Raw genomic sequence first — 27518 nt, 5'->3', positions numbered from 1 at the left:
TTCCCTCCCTGCCCCAACCTCTTCCTAACCTCTGGCCAGCTCGAATCTGTTCTCCATCTCTAAATGCTTGTCATTTTGGAAATGTTAAATAAATGGAATTACGTAGTATGTAAACTTCGGGAATTGGTGTTTTTCACTCAGGGTGATTTCCCGGGGGTTCATCCAAGCTGTTGCATGTGTCAGTAGCTCTTGTTTTTATTGCTGCATCATGTTTCATGTTATAGATGCACCACAGTTTGCTTAGCCATTCACACATTGAAAGACATCTGAATTCTTTCCATTTTTGGCTGTTACCAAAAAAAACAAAAAAAAGGTCCTATGAACATTCATGTGTAGGTTCTTGTATGAACATAAGTTTTCATTTTTCTGGGATGAGGCCCAGGAGTGTGACCGCTTCATCACATTATGTGTTTAGTGTAGTTTGGCCTGAGAGACTGCCAGACTGTCCTCCACTGCAGCTGCAGCGTTCAGCATGCCCGCTAGCAACACATAACTGGTCCCGTGCCTCTGCCTGTCACTAACGTCTGCTATTACTGGCTTTTATTTTGGCCATTCTGATAGGTGTGGAGTGCAGCCTCATTGTGGTTTTAACATTCATTTTCCTGATGGCTAATGAAGTTGAACATCTTTCCCATGCTTTTGTTTTCTGTTTTTTAAGATTCAAATATTTTTAAAATTTCTTGACCAGAGGGCTGGGAGCCTCGCAGCTCCTCACCTGCGCTCTCCCAGGGTGTGTGCTGAGGCCACTACCCTCTCCAGTCGTCCAGTCTGCCCCTTGCCCACTGTGTTCACAAGTCCGTTCTCTGCCTCTGTGTCTCCATTCTCTCCCTGCAAATAGGTACATCAGTATTTTTCTTTTTTCTGGATTCTGTATGCATGTGTTAATGCATATTTCACGTGCTATTTTGCATCTGTATGTCCTGAAATGTCTGTTCATATCTTTTGCCTGCTTTCTAACTGGACTCATTTTTGGGGTGTATTTTTTTGTGTTGGCTTTTTACTTTTGAGATTTCTTTATTTTCTAGATAATGATCCGTTGTTAGATATGTATAGATATGTGGTTTGTTACCAGTAAGTATGTTAGTCACTCAGTCGTGTCTGACTCTTTGCAACCCCATGGCCTATAGCCTGCCAGGCTCTCTGTCCCTGGGATTCTCCAGGCAGGAATGCTGGTGGGGGCAGCCATTCCCTTCTCTAGGGGACGTTCCTGACTCATGGATCGAACCGAGGTCTCCTGCCTAGCAGGCAGATTCTTTACTGTCTGAGCCACCAGGGAAGCTGATAGTCCATTCTTAGACAGGTGGTTTGTTAATATTTTCTGCCAATTTGTAGCTTGCCTTTTCATCTTTTTAACAAGGTCATTTGCAGAACAAAAGTTTTTAATTTTGATGAGGTCCAGTTTATCAATTTTTCATTTTAGGGTTAGTGCTTTTGCTGTCAAGTCTAAGAACTCTTTACCTGACCTTAAATCCCAAAGAGTTTCTTTTTTTTATTTTTTCAGAAAGTTTTATATTTTACATTTAAAGTTAATTCTTTGTAAAGGACTTGAAGTTTAGTTTAAGGTTCTAGCACTACTTGCTAAAAAGGCTGCATTTCTGCCGTTGAATTACCTTGTGGCTTTGTCAAGTAGCAGTTGGGCAGATTTGCTTGCGTTTAAATCTGGGTTCTTTGTGGTTCCATTTATTTATGTCTCTAACCCTGTTCCAGTATCATACAGTCTTGATTTACTGTAGCTATATAAGTCTTGAGATTGAATAGACTGAGTTCTCTCATTTGATTATCCTTTTACAAAATTGTTTTTGCTATTATGCGTCCTTATATTCCATATAAATATTAAAGTAATACTCATATAATATACTGTATATAATTATATAATCTAATATAAATATTATAATAATTTTTATTCTACAAAATATCTTGTTGGGACTTTGATGGAAATTGCATTAAATCAATTCTCAATTATCAAATACCAACTTGGGAAGAACGGACATTTTTAATCTGTTGATTCTTTTAGTCCACAGACATGTCAAACCCTCCCACTTGTTTAGCTGCCCTTTGAGTTCCATCAGCATTTTGTAGTTTTCAGGATATAATTTTGTAGTTTTCAGGATATAAGTTCTATACAGATTCTGTTCTGCTCACTTTTAGTATTTAAATTTATTTCGAGAAATTTTAGTTGTATTTTTGGTTTTGGTGGTGTTCGTGTTTTTATTGCTGGTGTGTGCAGATCTGTTTATGTTTTTGTGTGCTTGCATCCGATGACCTAGTTAGGTCTCTTCTGACACCAGCCTGGAGGGGGAGGGGAGGGCGCCTGGATGTTAGCGCGGGGTTGGAGTCCAGCTCTTCTTGTGGTCTCTGTGGATGGCACACGTGGGGTGAGGTGGGGGGTTTGTGACCGTCTGTAAGGGACAGTTGCGTCTCCTGCCTCCTTGATCTTTCGCCCATCACCCCGGCTGTGTGATGGGATCAGAGTAAACGCGGGCCCTGTTACAGTCAGGAAGGGTGGAGTCTTGGCCCCCAGTTGACCTGGGTTGGCACGGTGGGATGGGGCCACAGTGGTTTCGTTTTCCTATGGTGTTTTTGTAGACTAGAGCAGTTGTTGCCTAAAAGCTTTTTGTCTTGGCGGGCTGCTCCTTTCCTGGTCCTTTGCCTAGAGAGAGCAGGCTTCATTGGATTGTTTTTGTCTGTATTTGTTTGTGTTTCTAGGTGGCTGGATTCTTTAGCTCTATGTTTGAGATACATGAGGCAAAAGGAACCTCGGGAAACTCACCACTGTACTATTCTGTGAGTCCCATGGTCCCTTGCCCATGTACCATCTACTTTTCAGGAAGTCATGCTTGACTTATAATTTCCAGAAATGTGAGTTGCATTCAGTGGGGATTGGAGGAAGGAGCCATGTGCTCTGTCTTCTGGGGGCTCAGCCGTCACAGGTTTTGACGCTTGTCCCCCGTGATGTCCTTGGGCTGCAGGTTGCATCTGACCCCTGGGGTGCAATCTGAGCAGGTGGTATCCAGACCCTTCTCTGAGAGTCTGGCTCCGGTTCCTGCCTGTGCTGTGTCCGGGGCGGGGATGATTCAGTCGGGCTGCACGTCTCTCTCTCATCGTCCCTCTCGCCCTGGACCAGGACTCTTTGGACTAGGCTGAGCCACCGAGTAGTGATTTCCTGAACAAATTTCTCTGAGCCACTTAATGACACTATTTTTGTCATTGCTGTTTAGTTGCTCAGTCTTGTCCAACCCTTTGCAACCCCATGGACTGTAGCCCGCCAAGCTCCTCTGTCCATGGGATTCCCCAGGCAAGAATACTGGGGTGAGTTGCTATTTCCTTCTCCAGCGGATCTTCCTGACCCAGGGATCGAACCTGCATTTCCTGCATTGGCAGAAGGATTCTTTACCACTGAGCAACCAAGGAAGCCTGAGACTATTTTAGAGCCCAAATTGTCCCGCAAAAAACTCTGCATGTGCTTGCTTATAAGGCATGCTTAATAAAGTACTCAATCGTAGTTATTGTTTAATAACTATGTTTTTCCCCATTATTATGACTACTAAAGTCCCTTTAAATAAGTGCCCCTAGCAGATAGGAAATCCTAAATTTCAAGGACTTTGAAATGTACAGGTCCCAAATCTTTCTCAGACACACTGTTATAACATGTATATAACACACAAAGTGTTTACATAATGTTTAGCTCACAGTGGACATTCAGTGTACGTTAGTTGCTTTTTCTTCTCTCTTTACTTTTAAATCTTGGCCATTTGTTGAGTTGAAGTCTTCAGTAGAGAGAATATATCCTCTACTGCTCAAAAACACAAGCTCTTGTGTCAAGAAGCTTACATATAAATCTCAGCTCTGATACTTACCAATTGTGAGACTTGGGCAAGTTATTGAACATCATTCTGACTTGGTATCCTAACCTGAAAAGAGGGAACAATAATAGCATTTACTGAGAACTAAATGAGGCAATACTTCTGAAGACATCAGAAGCGTATCTTTAGATTCACACAAACTCAGTGTTGTTGTTGTTGTTGTTGTTGTTGTTGTTTACTAATCCACAGCACTGTCTTTAGGAAAGTTCCTTGGAGTCAAGGACCATGTCTTATTTCAGTCAGTACCCTTAGAGCTCAGCGCAGTGGTTGATGCCTAACAGGCACTTCGGTGTTTCAGTGAAAAATGTAGTCCAGGCGCAGCTGGTTTTATTGTGCTTCTCCTTGTTGCACTTGGCAGGTATGTATTAAAAAATACATTCAAAAAGTTTCAAAAAATTGAAAGATTGTGGCAACCTTCTGTTGAGCAAGTCTATTGGTGCCATTTTCCCAAAAGCATTATTTTTAAATTCAGTTTTGTGTATTGGTTTTTAGACATAATGCTAGCTTCCCAGGTGGCGCTAGTGGTAAAGAACCAGCCTGCCAGTGCAGGAGATGTAACAGTTGCAGTTTCAATCCCTGGGTCGGAAAGATGCCCTGGGGGAGGGCATGGCAACCCATTCCAGTATTTTTGCCTGGAGAATCCCATGGACAGAGGAGCCTGGTGGGCTATAGTTCCTCAGGTTGCCAAGAGTTGGACACAACTGAAGCGACTTAGCATGCACGCATATGAAGGGTAAACCTAACTTTTTTTTTGTATTGGGAAATAAAAAAATTGTGTGACTTGCTTTCCTGCAGTGGCCTGGAACTGAACCCACAGTATCTCTTGAGGTATGCCTGTAATGAATTAAAGCCTAAAGTGAAGTCACTCAGTTGTGTCCAACTCTTTGAGACCCCATGGACTACAGCCTGCCAGGCTCTGCCGTCCATGGGATTTCTCAGGCAAAAATACTGGAGTGGGTTGCCATTTCCTTCTCCAGGGGATCTTCCCGACCCAGGGATCACACCCGGGTCTCCCGCATTGCAGGCAGGCTCTACCAGCTGAGCCACCAGTACTGAATTAATTTACTAGAGATGAAAATCTTGGACGCAGCATGAACAGTCGTTTCTGACTAGTGGGGTCTCCTAGGTTCACAAAAGTTAACTTTGGGAAAGAGGTTCATTGTCTGTGTTTTTAATTTAGCCTCAGCCCTCGCCACCATTGGGCCGCCTACAGAACTGATGACTTCTGAAGTCACTGCCAGGAGCTTTATGGTTAACTGGACACATGCCCCCGGAAAAGTGGAAAAATACAGAGTGGTGTACTACCCTACCAGGGGCGGAAAACCAGAGGAGGTAATAAGGAGACGGTGTTTTCAGACCATTTATTCTCAGGCTCTCGGGTTCTGTGCAGTAGTGAGATAGGACAGAGATGGATATGTAGGGAGACTGTTCTGTCACGAGCATTCACAGTTGTTGGACTGAATACATTTCCGTGTGTCCAGCTGGTTCTCCTGTGTCGAGCTTTTGGTATTACATCTTCTCCTCTTATTTCCATCAAAGAACCTGCAGAACTGGTCATGTATCCATTTCCAACACAACTTACACTGACTTAATTTTGTTTGTAATTTAAGAAATGAGTGAGTTCTAAGGCTAAGGGAATCAGTCGTTAATTATCTGGCTACAGCCCCCTTTGCTATTGATATTTTCTTTCCACTTTGGGAGTGGTCTGGACTTTCTGCCTTAAGGAAGTCTATGTGTTGCACATAATGTGGTCATGTAATCCTTCAAGGTTTGGGATTTCCTGGATTTTGTGGAGATCAGTGCAAATGAGACGCCATCATGAAGCGTCTGTGACGGGCCTTTCTCATGAGTTGGCCGTCACAGGAGAGACCCTCTATTGCCAGATGACAGAATGGTTCCCATTTCCTAATCTGTGATTCAGAAATTCATAGGAAATATGATAAAATGTGATGAAATCTCCCTATCTCTTTTTTTGACATTCTAAACTTTTGTTGTTCTAACCTCTGATTGGCCTCAGCGTGTTTCACAGTTTTCTTCTGCATTATGGCAGGATTTATGACCTTTTAAAGTGTTAGATTCTAGAGATTATGTCATCCAGACCAAAAAAAAAAACAAAGCCCAAATCACAGTGCTTCCAATAGCTCTATCTTTGTCATGACTAATAAACCTTTTAAATGCTTCCCAAGACTCCATGGAAAAATATCACATGTCACCTGTTACTAAGTGGATGAGATTAGCATAGCAATTAGCTTAGGAATGACACAGTTTTCATTAGGTGTGACCCAGTAAGGGACTCTTGGACATATTCCATAGAAGGTGGGTCCCATCGTGTGAGAGTTCAAGGAGAACTAACTGCCACGGTGGAGAAGGACGTGGTGCAGATAAGAACATGTTTAATGAAAACTTCTTGCTAGAGGTATTTTTGTTTTTTGACTTTCAGTTTGCATGTGAGAAATTCCATTTTCTCATTCCTCAAACTGTTCTTTAAACAGGTGGTGGTGGACGGACGCGTATCTTCCACGGTGTTGAGAAACTTGGTTTCTTTAACTGAATATCAGATAGCAGTCTTTGCAATATATGCTCACACGGCCAGCGAAGGCCTTCGGGGAACCGAAACCACACGTGTGTATTGAATTCTACCCTCTTCTGATTGTGCATAGCATCACTCAGGTGGCCTGGCTGTGCTTACATGGTACCGGGCCGTGCGTGTTTGCAGTTTGTGGGCGCCACATGTTTGGGAGGGATATTATAAAACTCTGGTATGTTTAGGAGAGAGAAACCTTAGTGATGAAGAGTGCAAAATACATCTATTCATGTAACAAACAAATAGTTAGTGAATGCCTATTATAAACTAAGCCCTGGGCTTGAGTTTACCAGTAGAAGCAGAGAAGCAGCTCTGCAGCTCTCCTGCCCAGTAGAAGACCGGGGAAATACGTCACATCTGTTTTCATTAGGAATATCACTGTCATTAAAATGTATGACTACTAGTCAGTCATTCCTTACCTGGGAAAGACCACGATCACAAACACACAGACACATGCACACACATTCAGAGAATCCCGGGAAAAGATAATCTTGAGAAACTTGATCGTGCACTCATTTAATTATTTCAAACATTAATTGAGTTCCTAGTACATGCCAGTCAATATGCAGAATTGCTCTGCCTCTGATAGAACAATGGCAATGTAAACAACTCCAATAACAAGGTACCAAGCATGGTGACAACCACGTTCCACGTCCAACACGTTATTGGATTTATTCCTGAAAACAATAGTAAGACAAGTTTTAACGCTCCTGCTTTCTTTTTAACTTTTTATTTTATATTGGAGTAGCGCAAAGAGTCGGACACGACTGAGCGACTGAACTGAACTGATAGCCAATTAACAATGTTGTGATAGTTTCAGGTGGATAGCAGAAGGACTCAGCCATACATATACATGTATCCTGGTTGGTGGTGGTTTTAGTTGCCAAGTCGTGCCCAACTCTTTGTGACCCCATGGACTGTGGCCCGCCAGGCTCCTCTGTCCTTGGGATTTCCCAGGCAAGAATACTGGAGTGGGTTGTCATTTCCTTCTCCAGGGCATCTTCTCAACCCACACAGGTATCCATCACCTCCTCAAACTTCCCTCCCATCCAGGCTGCCACAGAGCATTGTAATACTCTTGCTTTGCAGAAATATTTTTAGCAGCAATTTCTGCCCTTGAGGAAGTTTTAGTCTAGCAGGGGAGAAAAGGCAGACCAAGAACATGCAAGCCAGTTTGTGCACTGAAGTGCTGCAGGCATGCCATAGAAGTGTGGCAGGGAACTGTCCCGAATTTGACACTGTGCTTGGGAAATCTAGCAGGACCTGCAGTTGTATTTGAAAACAATGTTTCATAGCTTTTGCTGTCATCTTTTAAGCTGGGAACTTGCCGTTTATCCTTAATCCCCTTCTCCCTACTTCTCCAGTGTGGCCGGTCTTATTTCTTGGTTATTCTGTTTGTCTCAGACCCTATTGTTACCGACAGCCATGTCTCCTCACTCTCTCTGATTGAATGTGTTGAAGTGATTATTCATTCATGTATCTGTTCAGCCAGCCACCTATTCTGTCAATTAGTAAGTGACCCAACAGCTAGTTTTAGTGGCTGTTGCAGGTCAGACACTGTGCTTGGTAATGGGCATAAAACAATGGTCAGAAGAGTCTCCCTGCTCCTGACTGGCTCCCAGAGAAATGTGACCATCACTATAATAAGATATAACAAACTAAAAAATGTCATTTCTGCTTTTAAACTTTCATTATATTTACCTTTCCTCAAAGGGCTTATATGGCTATGTGAACAGATTCAAGGATAATGTTGTGATAGTTTCAGGAGGACAGCAAAGGGACTTGGCCATGCATACACATGTATCCATTGCGTAGACTGCCCTCCTAGCCAGGCTCCTGTAACCCTGAGCAGCGTTCCCCGTGCTGTGCAGGAGGTCCGCACTGTTACCCATTTAAATACAGCTGTGTGTACGTGTGGATCCCACTCCCTGACTGCCCTTCCCCCATCCTTCCCCACTAGTAACCGTAAGTTTGTTCTCTAACTCTGTGAACCTTAGAGTCTGTATATAAGGGATATCATATGATTGAAAAAACCCATCACTTTTAGAGCCTGAGCTATAGATACCTTGAAGTAAGAAAGCATACTGACAAACGGCTGACCATTGACAAATCTCCTCTTGCAGTCTCTTTACCTATGGTTTCCGACCTTGAACTGTACGACGTGACTGAGAACAGTCTGAGGGTGAGATGGAACCCTGTGCCCGGAGTGTCCGGGTACCTGATCCTCTACGCTCCCCTCACGGAGGGCCTGGCGGGCGACGAGAAAGAGGTAACTGCCCGCTGCCTGCTAGAGTCCTAGAATCTTTGGCTTCCTTAGCATTGTTTTTAGTTTTTTTTTAATATAATAATGTAATGTATAAAATTTAGAAAAGTTACATTAGTCAAAGAAAATAATCACTTGTAAGCCCACCACCTAGAGGTAACCATTGTTAACATTTAGTTAACAGCCTTTTACAAGGCATTTTTAACACAACCAGTGGGAATGGTTTTGTAGTTTTCCTTGTAATTTTCCTTTTGCTTGTTGTGAATATCTTTCCATACCATTAAATAGTATTTTATATAGTCATTTAAACAACTTCATACTATCCCATTGTTGGTTTGTACCAGTTTGTGTTTAATTAATCTCATGTTAATTAGGACATTTGGATAATTTGCTGTATAAAAGAATTCCCTGGTGGCCCAGTGGTTAGGATTTGTGCTTTTACTTCCAGGGTCCAGGTTCAAACCCTGGTTGGGAGATCCCACAAGCCAGGCCAAAAATAAAGCAAGATAATGTGCTATATAAATATACTTTGGGGACTACTTTTAGCATATAACTTTGCATGATTATCTGATTATTCCGTTAGGATAAATTCCTAAAAGTGAAGTTTCTTTTTGCAAAGATTATGCAAATTGTTAAGGCTTATACTAGGTATTTGGAGAAGGCAATGGCAACCCACTCCAGTGTTCTTGCCTGGAGAATCCCAGGGACGGCGGAGCCTGGTGGGCTGCCATCTATGGGGTCGCACAGAGTCGGACACGACTGAAGCGACTCAGCAGCAGCAGCAGCAGCATACTAGGTATTGCCACATTACTCTAGAGAAATTTCATATTTGTACATTTTAATTTGTGTTGCACTATGCAGTTCACAAATGATTGTGACAGCCTTATGTACACTGACTTTGAAAAATTTATTTTACTAGTTTGAGAGATATTATAGAGAAATATGAGTTTCTCAGGTGACTCAGTAATAAAGAATCCGCCTGCCAGTGCAAGAGATGAGGGTTCGTTCCCTGGGTCAGGAAGATCCCCTGGAGGAGGGCATGGCAACCCACTCCAGTATTCTTGCCTGGAGAATCCCATGGACAGAGGAGCCTGGCGGGCTACAGTCCATGGGGCTGCAACGGAGTCAGACACGACTTAGCGACTAAACAACAAAGAAATGTATCTCATGGATGTAGGGTTTTTTTGTATTTCTTCCATTTTTAATGATGACTCTTTGACCTTTGAATCACAGATTTTAGTCCTCATGTTTAACTTATAGGGAACAGTTACTGTAGTGAGGCTATACAAGGAAGCGAGAGGAGACGTCGTGCCTGCTGGAGTGTTGACTAGGCAGGTGGCGTGTTTATGAGACGGAGTGCAGAACTCGGTTCTTTACTGTTCTCTAAAGCCTGCCTCTGGCCACAGAACTCTTTAGGGCCAGGAATATGGTGATTCTAGCGTCTAGAACAGAATATGGGTGGCGTGTATTCCTTCATTTCCCACGCTTAGACAGTTTTTGCCTACTTGGGTTTAATGTCGATCTGAATTTTTTGGTGGAAGGGAAACTTAACAATAGTGCTAAAAAGACAGTCCGCTTTACTAGGAAAGACAAAAATAAAAAAGAGGACTACCAGTTCACATTCAATACATTGTTGTTGTTATGTGCTGTGCTTAGCAGCTCAGTCGTGTCTGACTGTTTGCGTCCCCACGGACTGTAGCCCGCCAGGCTCCTCTGTCTTTGGGGATTTAGCCAAGTTGTTTCTTTTTGGTTGTGTTGGGTCTTCACGGCTGCGGGGGCCGCTCTCCAGTGGCGCTGCGCGGGCTCCCCTTGCGGCAGTCCTCCTGTCGTGGAGCAGGGCTCGCGGTGGTCAGCCTGCGGTCGTTTGCGGTGCACGGGCTCCAACCGAAGGGTCAGTCCTTGCGTTGCGCGGGCTTAGCCGCTCTGTGGCACGTGGGGTCCTCCTGGAACAGGGCTCGAACCCGTGTCTCCTGCGTTGGCAAGTGGACTCTTTACCTCTGAAGCACCAGAGAGGCTCTCGCCAGGTTTAATTTGAGGTCTGACAACGCTGCCATCCGTGAGCGTGTGGGCACACAGAATCACTCGTGTAAACTGGTGTATCGATTGGTACAGTAGCCTTGGAGAATAATCTTAAATATTTCATCAAGCTAAAGATATATACACTTTTTAAGGTATATACTGTGGAGAAACATCCTTCAAGGACTTCTCAATGCAGGCACTTGGTCAGAACAAAATATTACAAGCAACTGCCATGTTCATTGACAGAATGGAAAATAACTGCATATTTTTATAAAAGAATCTCATAAGGAATTAAATAATGTCAACTCTGGCCCTGTGTTTCAACATGGATAAATCTTGAAACCAAATATTGCCAGAGAAAAAAATTCCAAAAATGTTACCTTGAATGTTCCATTTATGCACATCATTAAACATACAGAACCATCCTTTTTGTTTTTAATGTTACACACCTGTGTAAGTAAAGAGAAACATATCAGATGCACTTCAACATTAGCACAGAGGTGGTGAACAGAAAGAATGAGAAAGAATCTGTTTTATGTGACTAGTTCTTGTTAAAATAAGATCTGAAGTCAATTTGACAAAATGTTGATATTTATTAAATTTGAGTGATGGATGCATCAGGGTTTATTATGGTATTTTCTCTACCTTTATATTATAAACATTGAGATATTTTTAAATTAAAGTTTTTAATTTGACCATACCACTGGCAATTGTGTGAGAGGGGACAGTCTATGGAGTTATTTTTCTTCTTTCTAAAGCAGAAATAAAACCATCCTTGTCACACAGTTGTCACGCAACTGAGAATGTTGGCTTATTTGACCCCCAGGGTTAGAAACATCATCCCCCAAACCAAAAAGTGAATTGCCGATTTGGGCATCCAGTGGGTTGATCTCTTTGGAATCCTGGGAGAGGCTTGCAGTCCAGGTGGACAGGCCCCTCTGTTGAATGGGCCCTCAGTACTAGTCCAGTTTAATAGGACTTGAAGCAAAAATTGGGCCTCCAGTCAGAGGACTGGCAAGAATTAGGCCAGCGGTGAAGGATGCCCACTTGGCGTTCAGCTCCCAGCAGACCAGCCTGGACCTTACCCTCTTCCTAGAGAACGTTTCTGATTCATCTCCACCCACACTCTTCTGGGGACCAAATATTTGACACTGTTATTCTGGCTGCAGCTGCCACTTGTCCAGATGTAAAGAGTTATCCTAAAAGGGCACGCACAGTACATTCAGTTTTATATGGCTTCACAGCATCTGTTTCTAATACAAAATACCACGAGACAATGAAAAAAAACGGATGACTTGAAACCTGTTTGATGAAGGGGTTGTGAGGAGATGAAGTCTTAGTCCATGAAGTCTCACCTGTGTTCAGTTGTACTCTGATCAGTGTGAAAAATGGATGCTGGCAAACGATCTGATAATGTGTGTTCTTTGCAGGTGAAGATTGGAGAGACCCACACAGACACTGAGCTGAGGGGGTTGTTGCCCAACACGGAATACACAGTCACAGTCTATGCTATGTTTGGAGAAGAGGCCAGCGACCCTGTGACAGGCCAGGAAACCACACGTGAGTGGCTCCGCCGTTCGGGTGAAAGGCTGTAGCAAAAGCCCGAACCAGTGTGAGGCTTCTGAGCTAGAAATGCTAGTCTAGGTGAAACCCGTAAGAGCTAACTGTCATGTAACAAAGTGTATAGCTTATTTAGGGGAAGGAAGGGGCACTTCTTCCCGTTTTGTCATTACTAAGAGTCACACGGATTCTAGAATTGAACTTTGGCCTCCTTCAGGTTAGTGGTCCCCAACGTTTTGGCACCAGGGATCATCAATTTCATGGAAGACAGTTTTTCTGTGGATCAGGGAAAGGGGATGGTTTCAGGACGGTTGAAGTGTATTACATTTATAGTGTGCTTTATTTCGGTTATTACTGCATTGTGATAGCAATGGGAGAGTTGCACAGCTCCCCATCACTTGCCGCTGGCGGGCAGGGTTCTGAGCATCTGAGCCTGCCGGCCATTGACTGATGAGGTCTCCGTGCGACCCCCCCTCCGGGCTCACCTTCCTTGCAGCTCTTCCCCAGGACTGGATGCCGCCTTAGCTCCACATCAGGCTGGCAGGCGTTTGGTTCCCGGAAGGAGAGAAGCTGGATTCTCGCGTGCACAGCCCACAGAACGGTCTGAGCTCCTCCTGGTTGCTGGCCTGGCGGAGGCGGGGCACAGGCGGCTGCAGAGCCCTGGGAGGGGGCCCTGCTCTCAGTGATGCCGCGGCTCCTTATCAAACCCCAGAGCTGGAGCAGAATGTGGGGGGAAATGTGGGCTTTGGGATCAGAGCTTTCAACATGTAAATCCCAGAGAAAGTCACATTTTGGGTGGGTGACAGTGGGCAAGTGATGGAGCATTTCTGAGCCTGTAAGAGGAGGAACAGTAATCTTACGGCATGTGGTTGATAGAAGATTAAATACAGTAATACAGATGAAAGTAATTAGCACATAGTTACTCAATAGTTATTTCCCCCATGTTAAAATTAATACTTGTTTCTAAAAGTTTTTGATGCCCTTCATATCTTAGACTATTATGATTATAATTAGTTTTTTTAATTGAGTAAAAATTGTATATGAAAGTGTGAAAATATTAGTCGCTCAGTCACGTCTGACTCTTTGCAACCCCGTGGACTGTAGCCTGCCAGTCTCCTCTGTCCGTGGGATTCTCCAGGGAAGAATACTGGAGTGGGTTGCCATTCACTTCTCTAGGGTATCTTCCCAACCCAGGGATCAAACCGGGGTCTCCTGCATTACATGTGGATTCTTTACCATCTGAGCCCCCAGGGAAGCCCAAAAAATTGTATTGGCAAGCCTAATTTGGGTAATGTAGTGATAGTGTTTTTTTAGGAATTGTAAATATTTATCTATTTGAAAATATGATAGAGAAAATGCTGTCCTGACAAGCTCACAATGCTTTGTCACCGACCATTAAAAATAGGCATCTCTTCGTGGTGTTTTGAAGAAGACAGTGCAGGGAGATGGGATGTCTCACATCACTCTGAACCTGGGAGGAAGCGAATAGCACTGTGTCTACAAGTGCTTTTGTCTTGAGGATTCTACTTGAGCAGCATACAAAGAGATGTAATGATAAGGGAGTTTTCTCCTACATCCGTTTTTTATTAGCCAAGGCTGTGTTGTCTTGCTCTTCAGAGAAAGACCAATGTAGTTAAAACAACAAACAGCAAAACTGGGAAAGCCCAAGACGGAAAGAGGAAAAATAAATCAAGTCAGAAAGCATCTAATATATCACTTGTGAAAGTCACTCAGTTGTGTCCAACTCGCTGTGACCCCATGGACTATACAGTCCATGGAATTCTCCAGGCCAGAATACTGGACTGGGTAGCCTTTCCCTTCTCCAGGGGATCTTCCCAACCCAGGGGTCGAACCCAGGTCTCCCAAATTGCAGGCAGATTCTTTACCAGCTGAGCCACAAGGGAAGTCCAAGAATACTGGAGTGGGTAGCCTATGCCTTCTCCAGCGGATCTTCCTGACCCAGGAATCAAACCAGGGTCTCATGCATTGCAGGCAGATTCTTTACCAACTGAGCTATCAGGGATGCCCTAATATATCTCTTGACTTAAGTCACTGAGGACGCTGTTGATTTGGAAGGAAAACTTTTCCCAACCACCCATCTCTCTTTTTCACTCAGAATGCCTATTTCTTTCTACAGTTTTTCCTCACTATTTAAAAGTAGAATGTTCCTATGAAACCTTTTGTAAGCTGGAATAACAGAAAGCAAAGAAACAGTTAGTTTTAGGATATATCTTGCTAATGGATGCACAAAGCAGATCAAGATGAAGTACAGATGCTCAAAGACACAGTTCAAAGCTACGGTGGCCTGATGCTGAGATGCTGAGATGCTGAGCGTAGTCCCGGGAAGAAGCTTGGAGGGGCCGCTCCTGCTACCTGGGTCCTAGGGTGCACACTGGCTCCATAATGACTTGCTACAAAGCAAAGGCTGAATGCTGTTTTTGCTTTTTGCCTTTTTTTGTAAAAGCAAAAATCCTCCTTAGCTTTCTTTCAGTTAGTGAAGCTTTCATTTAAGTACTAATGTGGGTCTTTGGTAAGACAAGGGTCCCCAACACCCAGGCCATACAGCAGGAGGTGAGTGGTAGGTGAGCGCATGAACCTCATCTGTATTTTCAGCCACTGCCCATCACTTGCATTCCCACCTGAGCTCTGCCTCCTATCAGATCAGCAAGGGCGTTAGAGTCTCATAGGAGCACAAACCACACTGAACTATGCAAGTGAGGGATCTCGGTTCACACTGCTTACCAGAGTCGTCCCAAACAGACACTTAACTCCCGCCTGTCCGAGGAAAGACTGCCATGAACGCATCCCTGCAAGAGGGTGGTGACTGCTACTGAAAGGGCAAAGTGCCTGAAGCAGAGTTTCAAAACGCAGATCCTTGTGCTTTTAAAAAGTGTCCATGACTCTTTCCCATGAGTAGTTGATTTAAAAAAAAAAAAAGGCCTAAAAAACACTGTCCTGGCTGCCTGAGACTGACCTGTTTGTGCACTGAAGAAGCTAGAGATTGTCCCACTATACTGCTGCGTTTACCTGAACCCTAGACAAATTTAGAGCTAAGTGTGCACAGCACTTAAAGTACTTACATTGCTTTCTCTCCTACACTTCCTTTCTGGCTGCTTAAGCAGTGAGAGTCACCAGGTCTCTAGGCTCTTTATTACCGTATAATCAGTCTGCCTTGAATTAATGGCAGAGTTAGCCTTTAGGGTTAGGAAGCGTTGTGCTTTGCGGGACAGCTGGCAGTTGTCACGGTTTCTCGCCTAGGTTAGGCTCTCAAATCTGTTGATCGATTGCCCGGGTCATAGATTCCAACTGCTCTCCTGCTTGTGCTAACTGTGACCTTGGCCAAGTAACCTCAGATTCATGAGCCATGTAATGGGGCTAATTATAACTTTACCCTTGCCTTCTAGTGTTAGGATTTAATGAGATGATGTGTTACATCTCACACTCTTAGAAAGCATGCAGTCAATCGCAACAACTGTGTTTACTGTAAACCTGTAAAAACTCATAAAACTCTCAAAGATTATTGACAAATTTTAACCTGTTGACTCAGAAACAGGTCCCTGAAGAAGTACAAAAAGCCATGGAATTGGTAGTGAGGATCTGCAGAAATATCACCACCTATTCATACTTTTAAAGCCACAGTAAAGTCTTTACTTTGATCTAGTCTCATGAAGCCAGTGGGTTTTATCCAGGGGAAGATTCCTACTCCATGATTCAAGAGATATTTACTGAAAACTTACTCTGTTGGAGATAAAGATGGGAAAAAAGTTATATCAGAGTCTGTAATCCTGTGAGATGACAGTATATTGGAAGAGAGAGACAATAGACCAATAGTGAAAGTGAAGTCGCTCAGTCGTGTCCGACTCTTTGCGACCCCTTGGACTGCAGCCTACCAGGCTCCTCCACCCATGGGATTTTCCAGGCCAGAGTATTGGAGTGGGTTGCCATTGCCTTCTCCATACCAATAGATGTGCAATAAAGAATGAATCAGGGAAGAGAGGTAGAATTGAGGCGGAGGATTATTTTATGTAAGGTGATCATGGAAGACTTCACTGAGCAGGAGCGATACGTTCAGAAACCTGAATCTCGGATGACTCCAGGGTTTTTGACCTGAGCAATGGGAAAAATGGAGTTTTCATTTTCTCAGAGGGACAGGTTGAGAGAGAAGATTGGGAGCGGTGGCAGGAATCAGTGATTCGGATTTGGACATGTTGAGTTGGAAATGCTTAATAGACACCCAGGTGGAGAGGACAGATAAGAAACCCCTGCCACGTGGAAAATTGTGGATCAGAGGAGTAGGGCGACTTTGCCAGGACCAGATGATTGTTGAGTACAGTAGCTAAGGTTTAACTTCAAGTGTCCTGGCTTTTTATTCATTGGGTGTTCATTTATATCAGCAGGAAATAGTAGCTTTGACTGGAGAAGAAAGACACAGAAAATCCACCTGCACTTCATTTGTTTCTAAGCATGTGTAATCTGTGGCCGCTCTTCATTCTCCACGAGGAAAACTTTTTTTCTTTGTTAATTTGTTAATGTTCTCTGTTATAAGTTACTATCTGAGTGAAAATTTTCATATGTCAGTAGTTTAGGAGTCAAAGATGCCATGTTTTGGGGGTCCTTTTTACATATATGTTATTTAAAATTTTATTTCTTTTTTATTCCATTGACTGCGAAGTACCCTTAAGCCCACCCAGAAACCTGAGAATCTCCAATGTTGGCTCTAACAGTGCTCGATTAGCCTGGGATGCAACTTCAGGAAAGATCAATGGTTATCGAATTGTATATAACAACGCTGATGGGACTGAAATCAATGAGGTAAGCTGTGGAACATGAAGTGTGTCTTTCGAGTGGTTGGGTCTTAGTTTCTTAGGGCTATGTAACTGATCATCCCAAAACACAGTGGCTTGAAACAATCGCTAATTATTAATTTTCTCTCACCATTTTGGTGGGTCAGGAAGTGGATTTGACTTGAGATTGTAGCCAAATAGTGGCTGGAACCGGTGATGTCACAGCGGCTTCCATATTTCTGTCTGGTGCCCAGTCCGGGAAGCCTGGACCACCTGGGAGCTGGACCAGCTCTACATTTCAAAGTTGATCGTTGACACGATCCCTTCAGCAAGGCAGCTTTAGGGGAGACGGACTTTTTAAATCTGGCTCAGGAGTCCCCAGACAGGTATCCAGAGACACAGAGGGAGTGCTGCTTTCAATCCAGGTCCCTGCATGGTGCAAGGTGGGCAGGGGCACAGAGTCCGCCTCTGGCAGGTGGACTGGGGGGCAGGTGTTGACACAGCCATCTTTAGGAAATGCAGTCTGCCCCAGGAAGTGCGGATGAGGAAGTGTGTGTCTTCACAGAAGTGGTAAACTGAAATGTCAGTATTTGAAAGACCCTAGTTCAATGAGCTTACATTGAAAACTGAATCATTCAAGTTTTGTGTAGGAAGAAACTTCCAAGTAACAGAATTTATTGAAACCAATGAAGATACAGTATTTTGTGCTCAGTGACTAATACTCTTCAGAAATTTCTTGGAAATATATTTTAGCAGGCTAGATAGCAGTTATTTTTATGTTTTTCCCTTATCTTGGTCCAAGAAGCTAAGACAACAAGGGAAATATGTTGGATTGCATCATCTCTATTTCTTGACCAAATAAAGCATGTATTTTCATATACAGGGACAAGCTTTTTCCTACAATGAAATCCAAGCAATATTTTGCTGAATGTGCCCTCATACAGCATATAGGGTAATGAATGGATAAAAACTGCACATTTGCTAACAGTACAGAAATACTGTTCAATATCTTTTATTAAATCTTCATAAATACTGAGGGCAAATAATTCTGATGAAGCTGAAGTCATTTACTATGTGCTTTGCTTTTGAAGATGAGAACCTGGAGTAGTAAAAAGAAAGAATTGAAAAGCAGCGAGCTATCAGTATCTCTTTGTTATCAGTGATAAGTAAACTGCTTTCCCAAGGGTTGCAAATTCAGCTGTGTAGGAAGCTTAGGTGGATAATGTAAATCAGTGCAGAAATTGCTGCATCTGCAAAGAAATAGTCTCACCTGTTTTTCTTGAAACATGAGGCTCTCTTAGGTTATGTTTCACGTTCCCGTTTGGGGGCCATGCACATGGCAGAAATTCTCTACTGAAAGACTGATGACCGGTGATGACGGACCGTGGGTGACAGTGACGGGGGTGCTGGGCCTGGGGGACACCGTGTTGCTGGGGAGTTTGTACGTGTTCATCATGAGGCAGCCAGTGTTAGCTCCTGAAAGTTGTTGCTGCACAGAAATCTGCAGAGGCTGCCAGATCTTGTTCCCCTTGACTATGTGACCAGGGATTTCTTTTTATGTGAAATTTTAAAATGGTGACTCATTGAACAACGAAAATAACATAACCATATTCATTAATATTTGTTTACTGCAAAGCATTCTTATTGGGAAATAATTTTTCAGGAACCAAAAATGAACTGTCATATGTATGCATATATGAACTATATAATTATACATTTTTGTTGAGTGTAATTGACATGTAATGTTATATTTGTCTCAGGTGTATGACATGATGACTCAATATTTGTCTACATTGTGAAATGGCCATAAAAGGTCTAGTCAACATACATTTTTCCATTAAAAAATTACAGTTGTGTTTGTTGAGAAATACATGTGCTTTTTTTGCAGTGTTTTTCAACCTTGGGGATTGCCTCTGGTACTTGCTATTTCTAGTTTGTATTGTGCTGGGAAATTAGAAAACTATGTTTGATAAAACTGAATTTTAAAATATGAGTAAATAGACCTTGCATGGAAATCTGAGAACATCTCATCTGAGTGAAGTGAATAAATAATGTGTGGCTTTTGTAACATTTCCATTTTGACTGATAGGTTTGTTTTTCTTAATTTTGGTGTATGTGTTCTTAATTCTTAGTTTTTATTTATGCAACTGAGACTAAAGGTTGCTGGACAACTGTCTTATATGAGTCAAATACTACTTTACCTAGTTTTGGAATATATGATTTTAAGGGTGAATATCCCTACCATATTTTGCTTTATTTCTATTCATTTAAACTTTTATTGAAAGATAATCCTGCAATTGGATTTTTAGGAAATTCCCCAAATATTTTGGAATGAACTTTAAAATGTCTCAAGTAAAATCTGCTTACTACGTAATGTGTAATTGATTGTAAAAGCTTTGTTTTCAACTCAGTCCATATTTTTCCACTTCACTTCCTCTTCCATCTTCCCTCCTTCACTTGCTTTTCCTTCTCTGTATCTTTTCTGCATTATCTCTCTCCCTAACTTTTTGGAGACCAAAGAAGAAAAATAAAACAGAGTATGTAAACAAATGTTGACGATGACAGTGATGATAATGGTGGCGATAGTGATGGTGGTGGTGATGATGATGGCAGCTAACACACGCTGAGTACTTATCCTGAGTCAGTCTCTGAGATTTTTACAGAGAACACTTTGTGCAATTTTTATAGAAAATGTGTTGCCAAAGCCTGACCTGTCAGACTGAAGAAGCAGCCGTCTCATATAGCGTGCCCTGCGAATGGACTGGGGGAGGCGTGCAAGCACAATGGTGCCATCCCGGTTTGTAAAGGAAAGGCCACAGGCTCTAGACTCCAAGAGACGGGTCCAGGCTCCGACAGCAGTAGCCCAGAGCAGAGCCCAGTCCCTCGTTCCTCATCAAGGACTCTCTTCATCCATCCTGGAAAAGGCTGAAGTTTTTAGTTAGACTGTTGGAAAAATTATTCTCAGAAATAGTTGTGTAACAATGAGATCATAGCTATTTGTTACCATTTCCCAGATTCTTCTCCTACATCTTAAAAGTGCTACAAATAGAAGTGGTTCCAGAACTTAGTCTGAAGCATATTATGGAACAGTGAAAATCAGTGAGACCTGAAAGTTTTCACTTGATGCAATAAAATGATCGATAATTAACACATGAAACATGGTCTGTTCAGCATCAAATAAACAGCTTTTAATAAAACTAGATCTTTTCAATAGATGTATCTGTTGAAAAGTATATGTATAAATGTATATGTATTCAATATATAATGCTGAAATGCATATGCTTTTACATATATATGTACTTATATAGAAGTATATCAAGACCTAAGTATCCATTCCAGTTAATAGTTTTATGACTCCAGGAAGGTTAATTAAGGTCTTTGGGTCTCAGCTTCCTTGTTGGTAAAATAGTCATTAAACACCTAGTGAGAGGGAGGAGGAGGTGAAATAAAGCAATGAGTGTGAGGTCCCTGACGTATAAGTGCCCAGTAGATCTTAGCCAGTGTGGTCAAAACAACAGGAAGCAATAGGTAAGTATAGTTTAGAAGAACAACTTGAACTCATATTTTAAGTATGGATTTGTCTTTTCTGTGGGTTTAAGTAATGGAGCCCTACTGTAACTAGTATTTACAACCAGAGAATTTGGAGTGTGAAACACTTCTGTTTTAAGTCTTAGGAACTGGCTGACTTTCCCTTGGGCAAGTTCCTTAACTTTTTGAAGTCTCATGTTCCCCATCTTCCAATTAGGAGTAATGATTAGCTACCTTATAAGGCTGTGGTAGGGAGTGAGTACAACTGATGCACCGGGAGCATGCAGACCAGAGTAAACGTTAAACGCTAGGAATTGCCCAGAATGTTATCAGGCCTAGATTCAGAAGATAATACATGTTTTCAGTTAACTCTGGCTCTGTAGCCAGGACCCTGGCTTAAAATAACAACACACGATTGTGTAACTTGGGCAGGCCCAGCAGGTCCGCTGGTCTCCGGTCCATGTGGTGTCAGCTAAGGTGACTCCTGAGTTCATCTGGGAGCCTGGCTGGGCTGGGACTCGAAGATGACTTCACTCCCATGTCTGGGGTGGCTGAGAAGGTTGGGCTTGGCTGTTCCTCTTTAGCAGCATGGCTCAGAGGTCCAAAATCATCAAGAGGGAGGGTCCTCCCCCAGGGCTGGCAATCTTTCTCTGTGACCTGCAGTCAGTCCCTTTGAGATGCCTATGGTTTCTGTGTTAGCCATTTGTTCAGATGAGCCCTTTGTGTAATCTCTTGTAAAATGGATTTTTGGGGCCTCCATCTCAATTTCCGTTTACTTATTCTATTCACTCAATATATTTATATATAATTATATATATATAATTCAATATACAGTATTAAAAAAGCTAAACAAGGTCCTGCCCTCAAGAGGCTTACACTCTATGTTGGAAATAGTATCTTGTGCTTAGGAAATAAAATGATTCCACGCTGGGACTGGTGCCAGGGAGGAAACAAACAAGGGCCGTGTTCCAGGGACTCCGCCGGCGGTGAGGACTCCGTGCTGAGCGGCAGGGTCCACCCCTGATCGGGAACAAAGATCCTGCAAGCCACAGGTGTGGTCAAAAACAAGAAAGAAAAAGATACAAGGATAGTGTTAAAGATTCATCCTACTGAGACCGGTGGGGACATGAACACCTCCCCACCAGGAGAGGAAATACGAGCCCAATCCTAGTGGAGGGCGAAGCACGCGTTTTAGAAGCTCCGAGGAAATAGGGTCCCAGACAGCATGAACTGCATGTGCACGGGCCCTGAAGTGGGAAAGACTTGAATAGAAGGTTGTTGTGGCTGATCAGGGATTTCTCTTATGTGAAACTTGCCAATTAAAAAATGTTGGCTTATCGAACAACTGAAATAACACAGTAACTGTGCTCACCTCCACCTGCATGGTTGTTCATCTGTGTAACTCCTATAGAAGTTATTGTACATGACTGGCTCCTCCTAGCAAAGCCGGCTGTAATCATTACAGTAATTTATATTAGCACTGCAAAAATCGTGTGTACTTCACTTACTATAGCTTTAATGAATGGAAATAATATTGGTTGCAAGAATGTCTTGAAAATTAACAGGTAGGTATTTTATTTAACTGGAAAAGGTCAGTTTTCATTCCAGTTCCAAAGAAAGGCAATGCCAAAGAATGTTCAAACTACTGCACAATTGCATTCATCTCACATGCTAGCCAAGTAATGCTCAAAATCCTCTAAGCCAGGCTTCAACAGTACGTGAACTGTGAACTTCCAGATGTTCAAGCTGGATTTAGTAAAGGCAGAGGAACCAGAGATCAAATTGCCAACGTCCGCTGGATCATTGAAAAAACATGAGAGTTTCAGAAAAACATCTACTTCTGCTTTATTGATTACACCAAAGCCTTTGACTGTGTGGATCACAACAAACTGTGGAGAATTCTTCAAGAGATGGGAATACCAGACCACCTGACCTGCTTCCTGAGAAACCTGTATGCAGGTCAAGAACCAGCAGTTAAAACTGGATATGGAACAACAGACTGGTTCCAAATTGGGAAAGGAGTATGTCAAGGCTGTATATTGTCACCCTGCTTATTTAACTTATGTGCAGAGTACACCATATGAAATGCTGGGCTGGAAGAAGCCCAAGCTGGAATCAAGATTGCTGGGAGAAATATCAATGACCTCAGATATGCAGATGACACAACCCTTATGGCAGAAAGTGAAGAACTGAAAAGCCTCTTGATGAAAGTGAAGGAGGAGAGTGAAAAAGTTGGCTTGAAACTCAACATTCAGAAAACTAAGATCATGGCATCCGGTCCCATCACTTCATGGGAAATAGATGGGGAAGCAATGGAAACAGTGACAGATTTTATATTTTGGGGCTCCATAATCACTGCAGATGGTGATTGCAGCCATGAAATTAAAAGATGCTTACTCCTTGGAAGGAAAGTTATGACCAACCTAGATAGCATATTAAAAAGCAGAGACATTACTTTGCCGACAAAGATCCATCTAGTCAAAGCTATGGTTTTTCTAGTAGTCATGTATGGATGTCAGAGTTGGACCACAAAGAAAGCTGAGCACTGAAGAATTGATGTTTTTGAACTGCCGTGTTGGAGAAGACTCTGAGAGTCCCTTGGACTGCAAGGAGATCTAACCAGTCAATTCTAAAGGAAATCAGTCCTGAATATTCATTGGAAGGACTGATGCTGAAGCTGAAATTCCAATACTTTGGCCACCTGATGCGAAGAATTGACTCATTTGAAAAGACCCTGACTCTGGGAAAGATTGAAGGTGGGAGGAGAAGAGGATGACAGAGGATGAGATGGTTGGATGGCATCACTGAGTAGATAGACATGAGTTTGAGTAAGCTCCGGGAGTCGGTGATGGACAGGGAGGCCTGGCGTGCTGCAGTCCATGGAGTTGCAAAGAGTCAGACACAACTGAGCGACTGAACTGAACTGATTTTATTTAAGGATATGAGATTAGAAATGTGAATATATAAATTCACTATCTCTCTTTTTTTAATTGAAGTATAGTTGACCTACAGTGTTGTGGCTGTACAGCAAATTGACTCAGTTACACACATAGACAGATGCCTTCTTTTTTATATTCTTTTCCATTATGGCTTATAATTCAGCATCTCCTTTGTAGTACTTACAGCTCTACTGAACAGCCAAGTGAACAGCAGACTGGAATGTATCTGGTAGAGCTGTTATCACTTCTCTCTTTTGCAGGTTGAAGTCGATCCTGTTACTACGTTCCCTCTGAAGGGCTTGACACCCCTCACCGAATATACTGTTGCCATTTTCTCCATCTATGATGAGGGGCAGTCAGAACCTCTGACTGGAATTTTTACCACAGGTCAGTCTTACTATGGTTCAAAAAGTTTCTAGGAGTAACTGGGCAGAAACCAGAAGCTGGAGAGCTTCTTCAAGGGTGATTTTGAAGAGATTGCATTTTGGATATTTATTTATTTGGCTTCATCAGTTCTTGGTTGCGCATGCGGGATCTTCAGCTGCGGCATGTGGGGTCTAGTTCCCTGACTGGGGATCGAACCCTGGTCCCCTGGATGCGGAGCATAGAGTCTCAGCTGCTGGGCCATGAGGGAAGTCCCAAGACATTGCATTTTAATTTTTGTTTATTTAATGCTATTATTACCCAATGAGTGATAATTAGCTGAGTAGAATGCCTACTGCTTGATTATTTTCTCTCAAAGCAAAGAGTGATAGAATCATCTAAGTTCAAAGGTCTTTGCTAAATAAAAGTGTGCACTGTTTTCTTCCTAATCTCACACTGTTTCTTTTGTTCTAGTGACATAAAATTTTCACATTTCTTCCACTGATATATGTGTATATTAATTGAACTTCCAAAATTACAGCTCTTCAACAGTTTTTGGCCTACAAAAATGACAGTTACATACCATACAACCTAATGCATCAATCTATAGCCAATAAGGTATTTTCATGCTGCTTGGCAATAGTCATACAACAATATGGCATATTTTAAATACTAACACAAAAAATAAAGCATGAATGCACTATTTTTCTTTTCTGAATATACCCTGTAGTCATTCAATAAATGTAACTTCTTTTTTTTGCCTCTTGGTGGAAAAATTCTGTTGCTTGCTTTCTGGACTTATTAATTGCACTTGGAAACAAATTTAGTGCTGTACTAAGAAGAGAAGGTAATTTGGAGAGAGATGAGAAATAAGGAGGGTTGAGAAATAATGTTCACAGAAAAAAGTTCAGTGATTTTGCAGAATCTCCCAAAGGCTAACTCTAGTTGGAATTCTCATGATATCCTGTCAAAGAGTTTTAAAACCTCTGATTTCAAATAATAAAAATCAATGAGTTACAATTCACTTTGGGTGTAATTAGATGTTACGGTCTTTGTTGTATATCCCAGAAGCGTGTAAACAGTGTAATAGTGGATGTCTGATAAATGATATTTCAATTTGATGGCAGCCATGTGTACAAGATTAAAAGGATGAATGTTCTTCTCTAGGATTTAACTTATTACTGAAGAGTGGTTCAGGCCTGAGAGGGAGTAAAGCTAGAAGTGACATTTCTTAGGCTTCTAAGGCATCATTTTATGAATTTCTTCAGAATACTGGGAAAACAGTATCTTTGTAAAATAATGAATATGGCACTCTTATTTTTTTGTAATTAGTGAAAAGAGCCAAATAGAGACTCCAGGAGTTCTGGAAAGTGCTGGAAAACTGTAAAAGTCTGCTGTGTCCCGGTCTCCCTAACTTTCACTGTGGGTACATGCTGGACACAGAAACACAAGCCCACACTGACTGATTGGCACTGCTTTCCCCACTTCTACATGCTTTCCTGAAACAAGGGATTCGCCAGAGCCTTCTCTACCTGGGGCCCCTGGCGAGCCGCTTGAGTTATGGGTCTCTTACCTTCTCAGTTCCCTAACAGAATCTCCCCACTTGGGTTACAGAGGAAGTTCCAGCCCAACAGTACTTGGAAATTGACGAGGTGACGACAGACAGTTTTAGAGTGAGCTGGCATCCGCTCTCGGTGGATGAAGGGCAGTACAAGCTGATGTGGATCCCAGTCTACGGTGGGAGGACCGAAGAAGTGAGTGGTCTGAGGTCGAAAATTACTCCAGATCGTTTTAGCTGGATTCCCTGGTGGCTCAGTGGTAAAGAATCCGCCTGCAAAGCAGGAAATGCGGGTTCGATTCCTAGGTCTTGAATATCCCCTGGAGAAGGAAATGGCAACCCACTCCAGTATTCTTTTCTGGGAAATCCCATGGACAGAGGAGCCTGGTGGGCTACATACAGTCCATGGGGTCGCAAAGACTTGGACACGAGTTAGCGACTAAATAGCAACAACAACAATTTTATTTGGAAGTGAATGCCCACTGCTGACATTTGAGGTGGTCTTTGTTTTAAAATACATTGAGAATCCCAGAAAGACTCAATACTTTGCATGACCTGGAGTTTTATAAATGTCAAATCGTATGATTTTTATAAGATCAAAATGCATTTTTGTTAGGGCTTTAGTTATATGTGTTATATATTTCCAGTATCTTTGATTTCATAAATGACATTTAATAAAACTTCTAAAATGCTGCTTTTGCAATATTAATCATTCCTTTGCTGAGAGAATTGAAAGGAAAAAAGCCTCTGGTTTGACTTTAAAATTGAACTCAGTGGCCCTGGAGTTCCTTATGCTTAGTTACTTTTTGCTTATACTGGATAACATCTTTGCTTTTTATTAGTTTTTCTTAACTTTATTATTAACTTTTATTATTTTTTCTTAACTTGTTATTCACGTAAATCCAGTAAGGACCAAATACTTTTCAGGTTGTCCTAAAAGAAGACCAAGACTCGTACGTTATTGAAGGCCTGGAACCTGGCACTGAATATGAAGTTTCCCTGTTGGCTGTATTGGATGATGGAAGTGAGAGTGAGGTGGTGACTGCTGTTGGGACCACACGTAAGTCTTAGTTGGGCCAAGGTGGACTTCACCAGCTCCCACCATTTATTCTGACATCTTTTTCACCCCACTGGTTTCCCTGCCCGTCAGCCTTATTCCTGGCTACAGAAACTTCATCCCTAGAATTCTTCATACACCTTCACCTTTAATGAAATCAGTGTGTAGAGCGCCTTAGACTCTTGGTCTATCATCATCTGTATTGTTCACCATTATATCCCCAACACTTAACACAATTCTTGGCATATTTACCTGTGCAATGAATATTTGTTGAATGGAGGAATGGGTGAATGGATGGAAGAGTAAATGGATGGATGGATGAAATAATTTATAACCAAATAAATGAGCAAATCAGATAAATGTAGGGCAAAAGTGTCCAAGAGTTTCTGGAAAATCCCAAGTTGATCTTGGTTCCAAGAACCTTGCACAAAATTTGCTCGCTGATTCATTCATCCCCTCATTTTTTAAATATGAGGTATTAACCACACATTAAATTGTCTTTGATTGGGTTCCCTGGAACCAGATTCTGAAATAGAAAATTGCATCCAGAAGGTTTATTGAAGAGTGTAGTTGGGAGATACATCTGTAAGGAAATAAGGATGAAAGGATAGGGAATAGGGAAAAGCTAAAACCTCAGTGAATTCTGTTAGAAATTCTGGACCTGGTGTGGCCCTTCTGAGTGGTCCCAAGTTGATTCGAAGGGCTGGATCTTCGTACCCGCCCTGTCATTGGAGGTAGGCCATCCCCTGATAGAGTCTGCAGTCTCAGGCAAGGCAAGTCCCAGAGGTCTGAGCCAGTATTCTAGAAGCTGCTGGATGAGCATGTTGACCTCAAAGAGGGAATCTGAGCAAATAGCCCTTCTATCCCCTGGTTGCCCAGTATGGATACAGAAATAGCAGATGCGCTTCTTATTGTCTGCCTTGCTGGTCCTGCTTGGCAGCCCCTTTACGACTGTTTAATTTCCTTTAATCGTCAGGACTGTGCCCCGTTTCTAAGTGGA

General features: G+C 42.4%; 1 protein-coding gene across 8 annotated transcripts in view; it reads left to right on the top strand.

Annotated features, from left to right (window-relative positions):
* Positions 1–27518, top strand: part of COL14A1 (collagen type XIV alpha 1 chain) — a 216434-nt gene that overhangs the window by 58358 nt on the left and 130558 nt on the right. For all 8 annotated transcript variants that reach the window (XM_081504793.1, XM_081504789.1, XM_081504791.1 and 5 more), the window contains exons 10-17: positions 5044–5195; positions 6356–6485; positions 8571–8716; positions 12160–12289; positions 16962–17101; positions 23801–23927; positions 25518–25657; positions 26389–26521. In XM_081504793.1, the coding sequence (XP_081360919.1) occupies positions 5044–5195; positions 6356–6485; positions 8571–8716; positions 12160–12289; positions 16962–17101; positions 23801–23927; positions 25518–25657; positions 26389–26521 (1098 nt within the window). The remainder of the gene's footprint in view (positions 1–5043; positions 5196–6355; positions 6486–8570; positions 8717–12159; positions 12290–16961; positions 17102–23800; positions 23928–25517; positions 25658–26388; positions 26522–27518) is intronic.

Source organism: Giraffa tippelskirchi, chromosome 6 (assembly GCF_054371585.1).
Source record: "Giraffa tippelskirchi isolate mGirTip1 chromosome 6, T2T-mGirTip1v1.2.pri, whole genome shotgun sequence".
Taxonomy (NCBI): domain Eukaryota; kingdom Metazoa; phylum Chordata; class Mammalia; order Artiodactyla; family Giraffidae; genus Giraffa; species Giraffa tippelskirchi.
The sequence above is the reverse complement of the archived record's forward strand: the minus strand, read 5'-3'. Positions and strand labels throughout refer to the sequence as shown.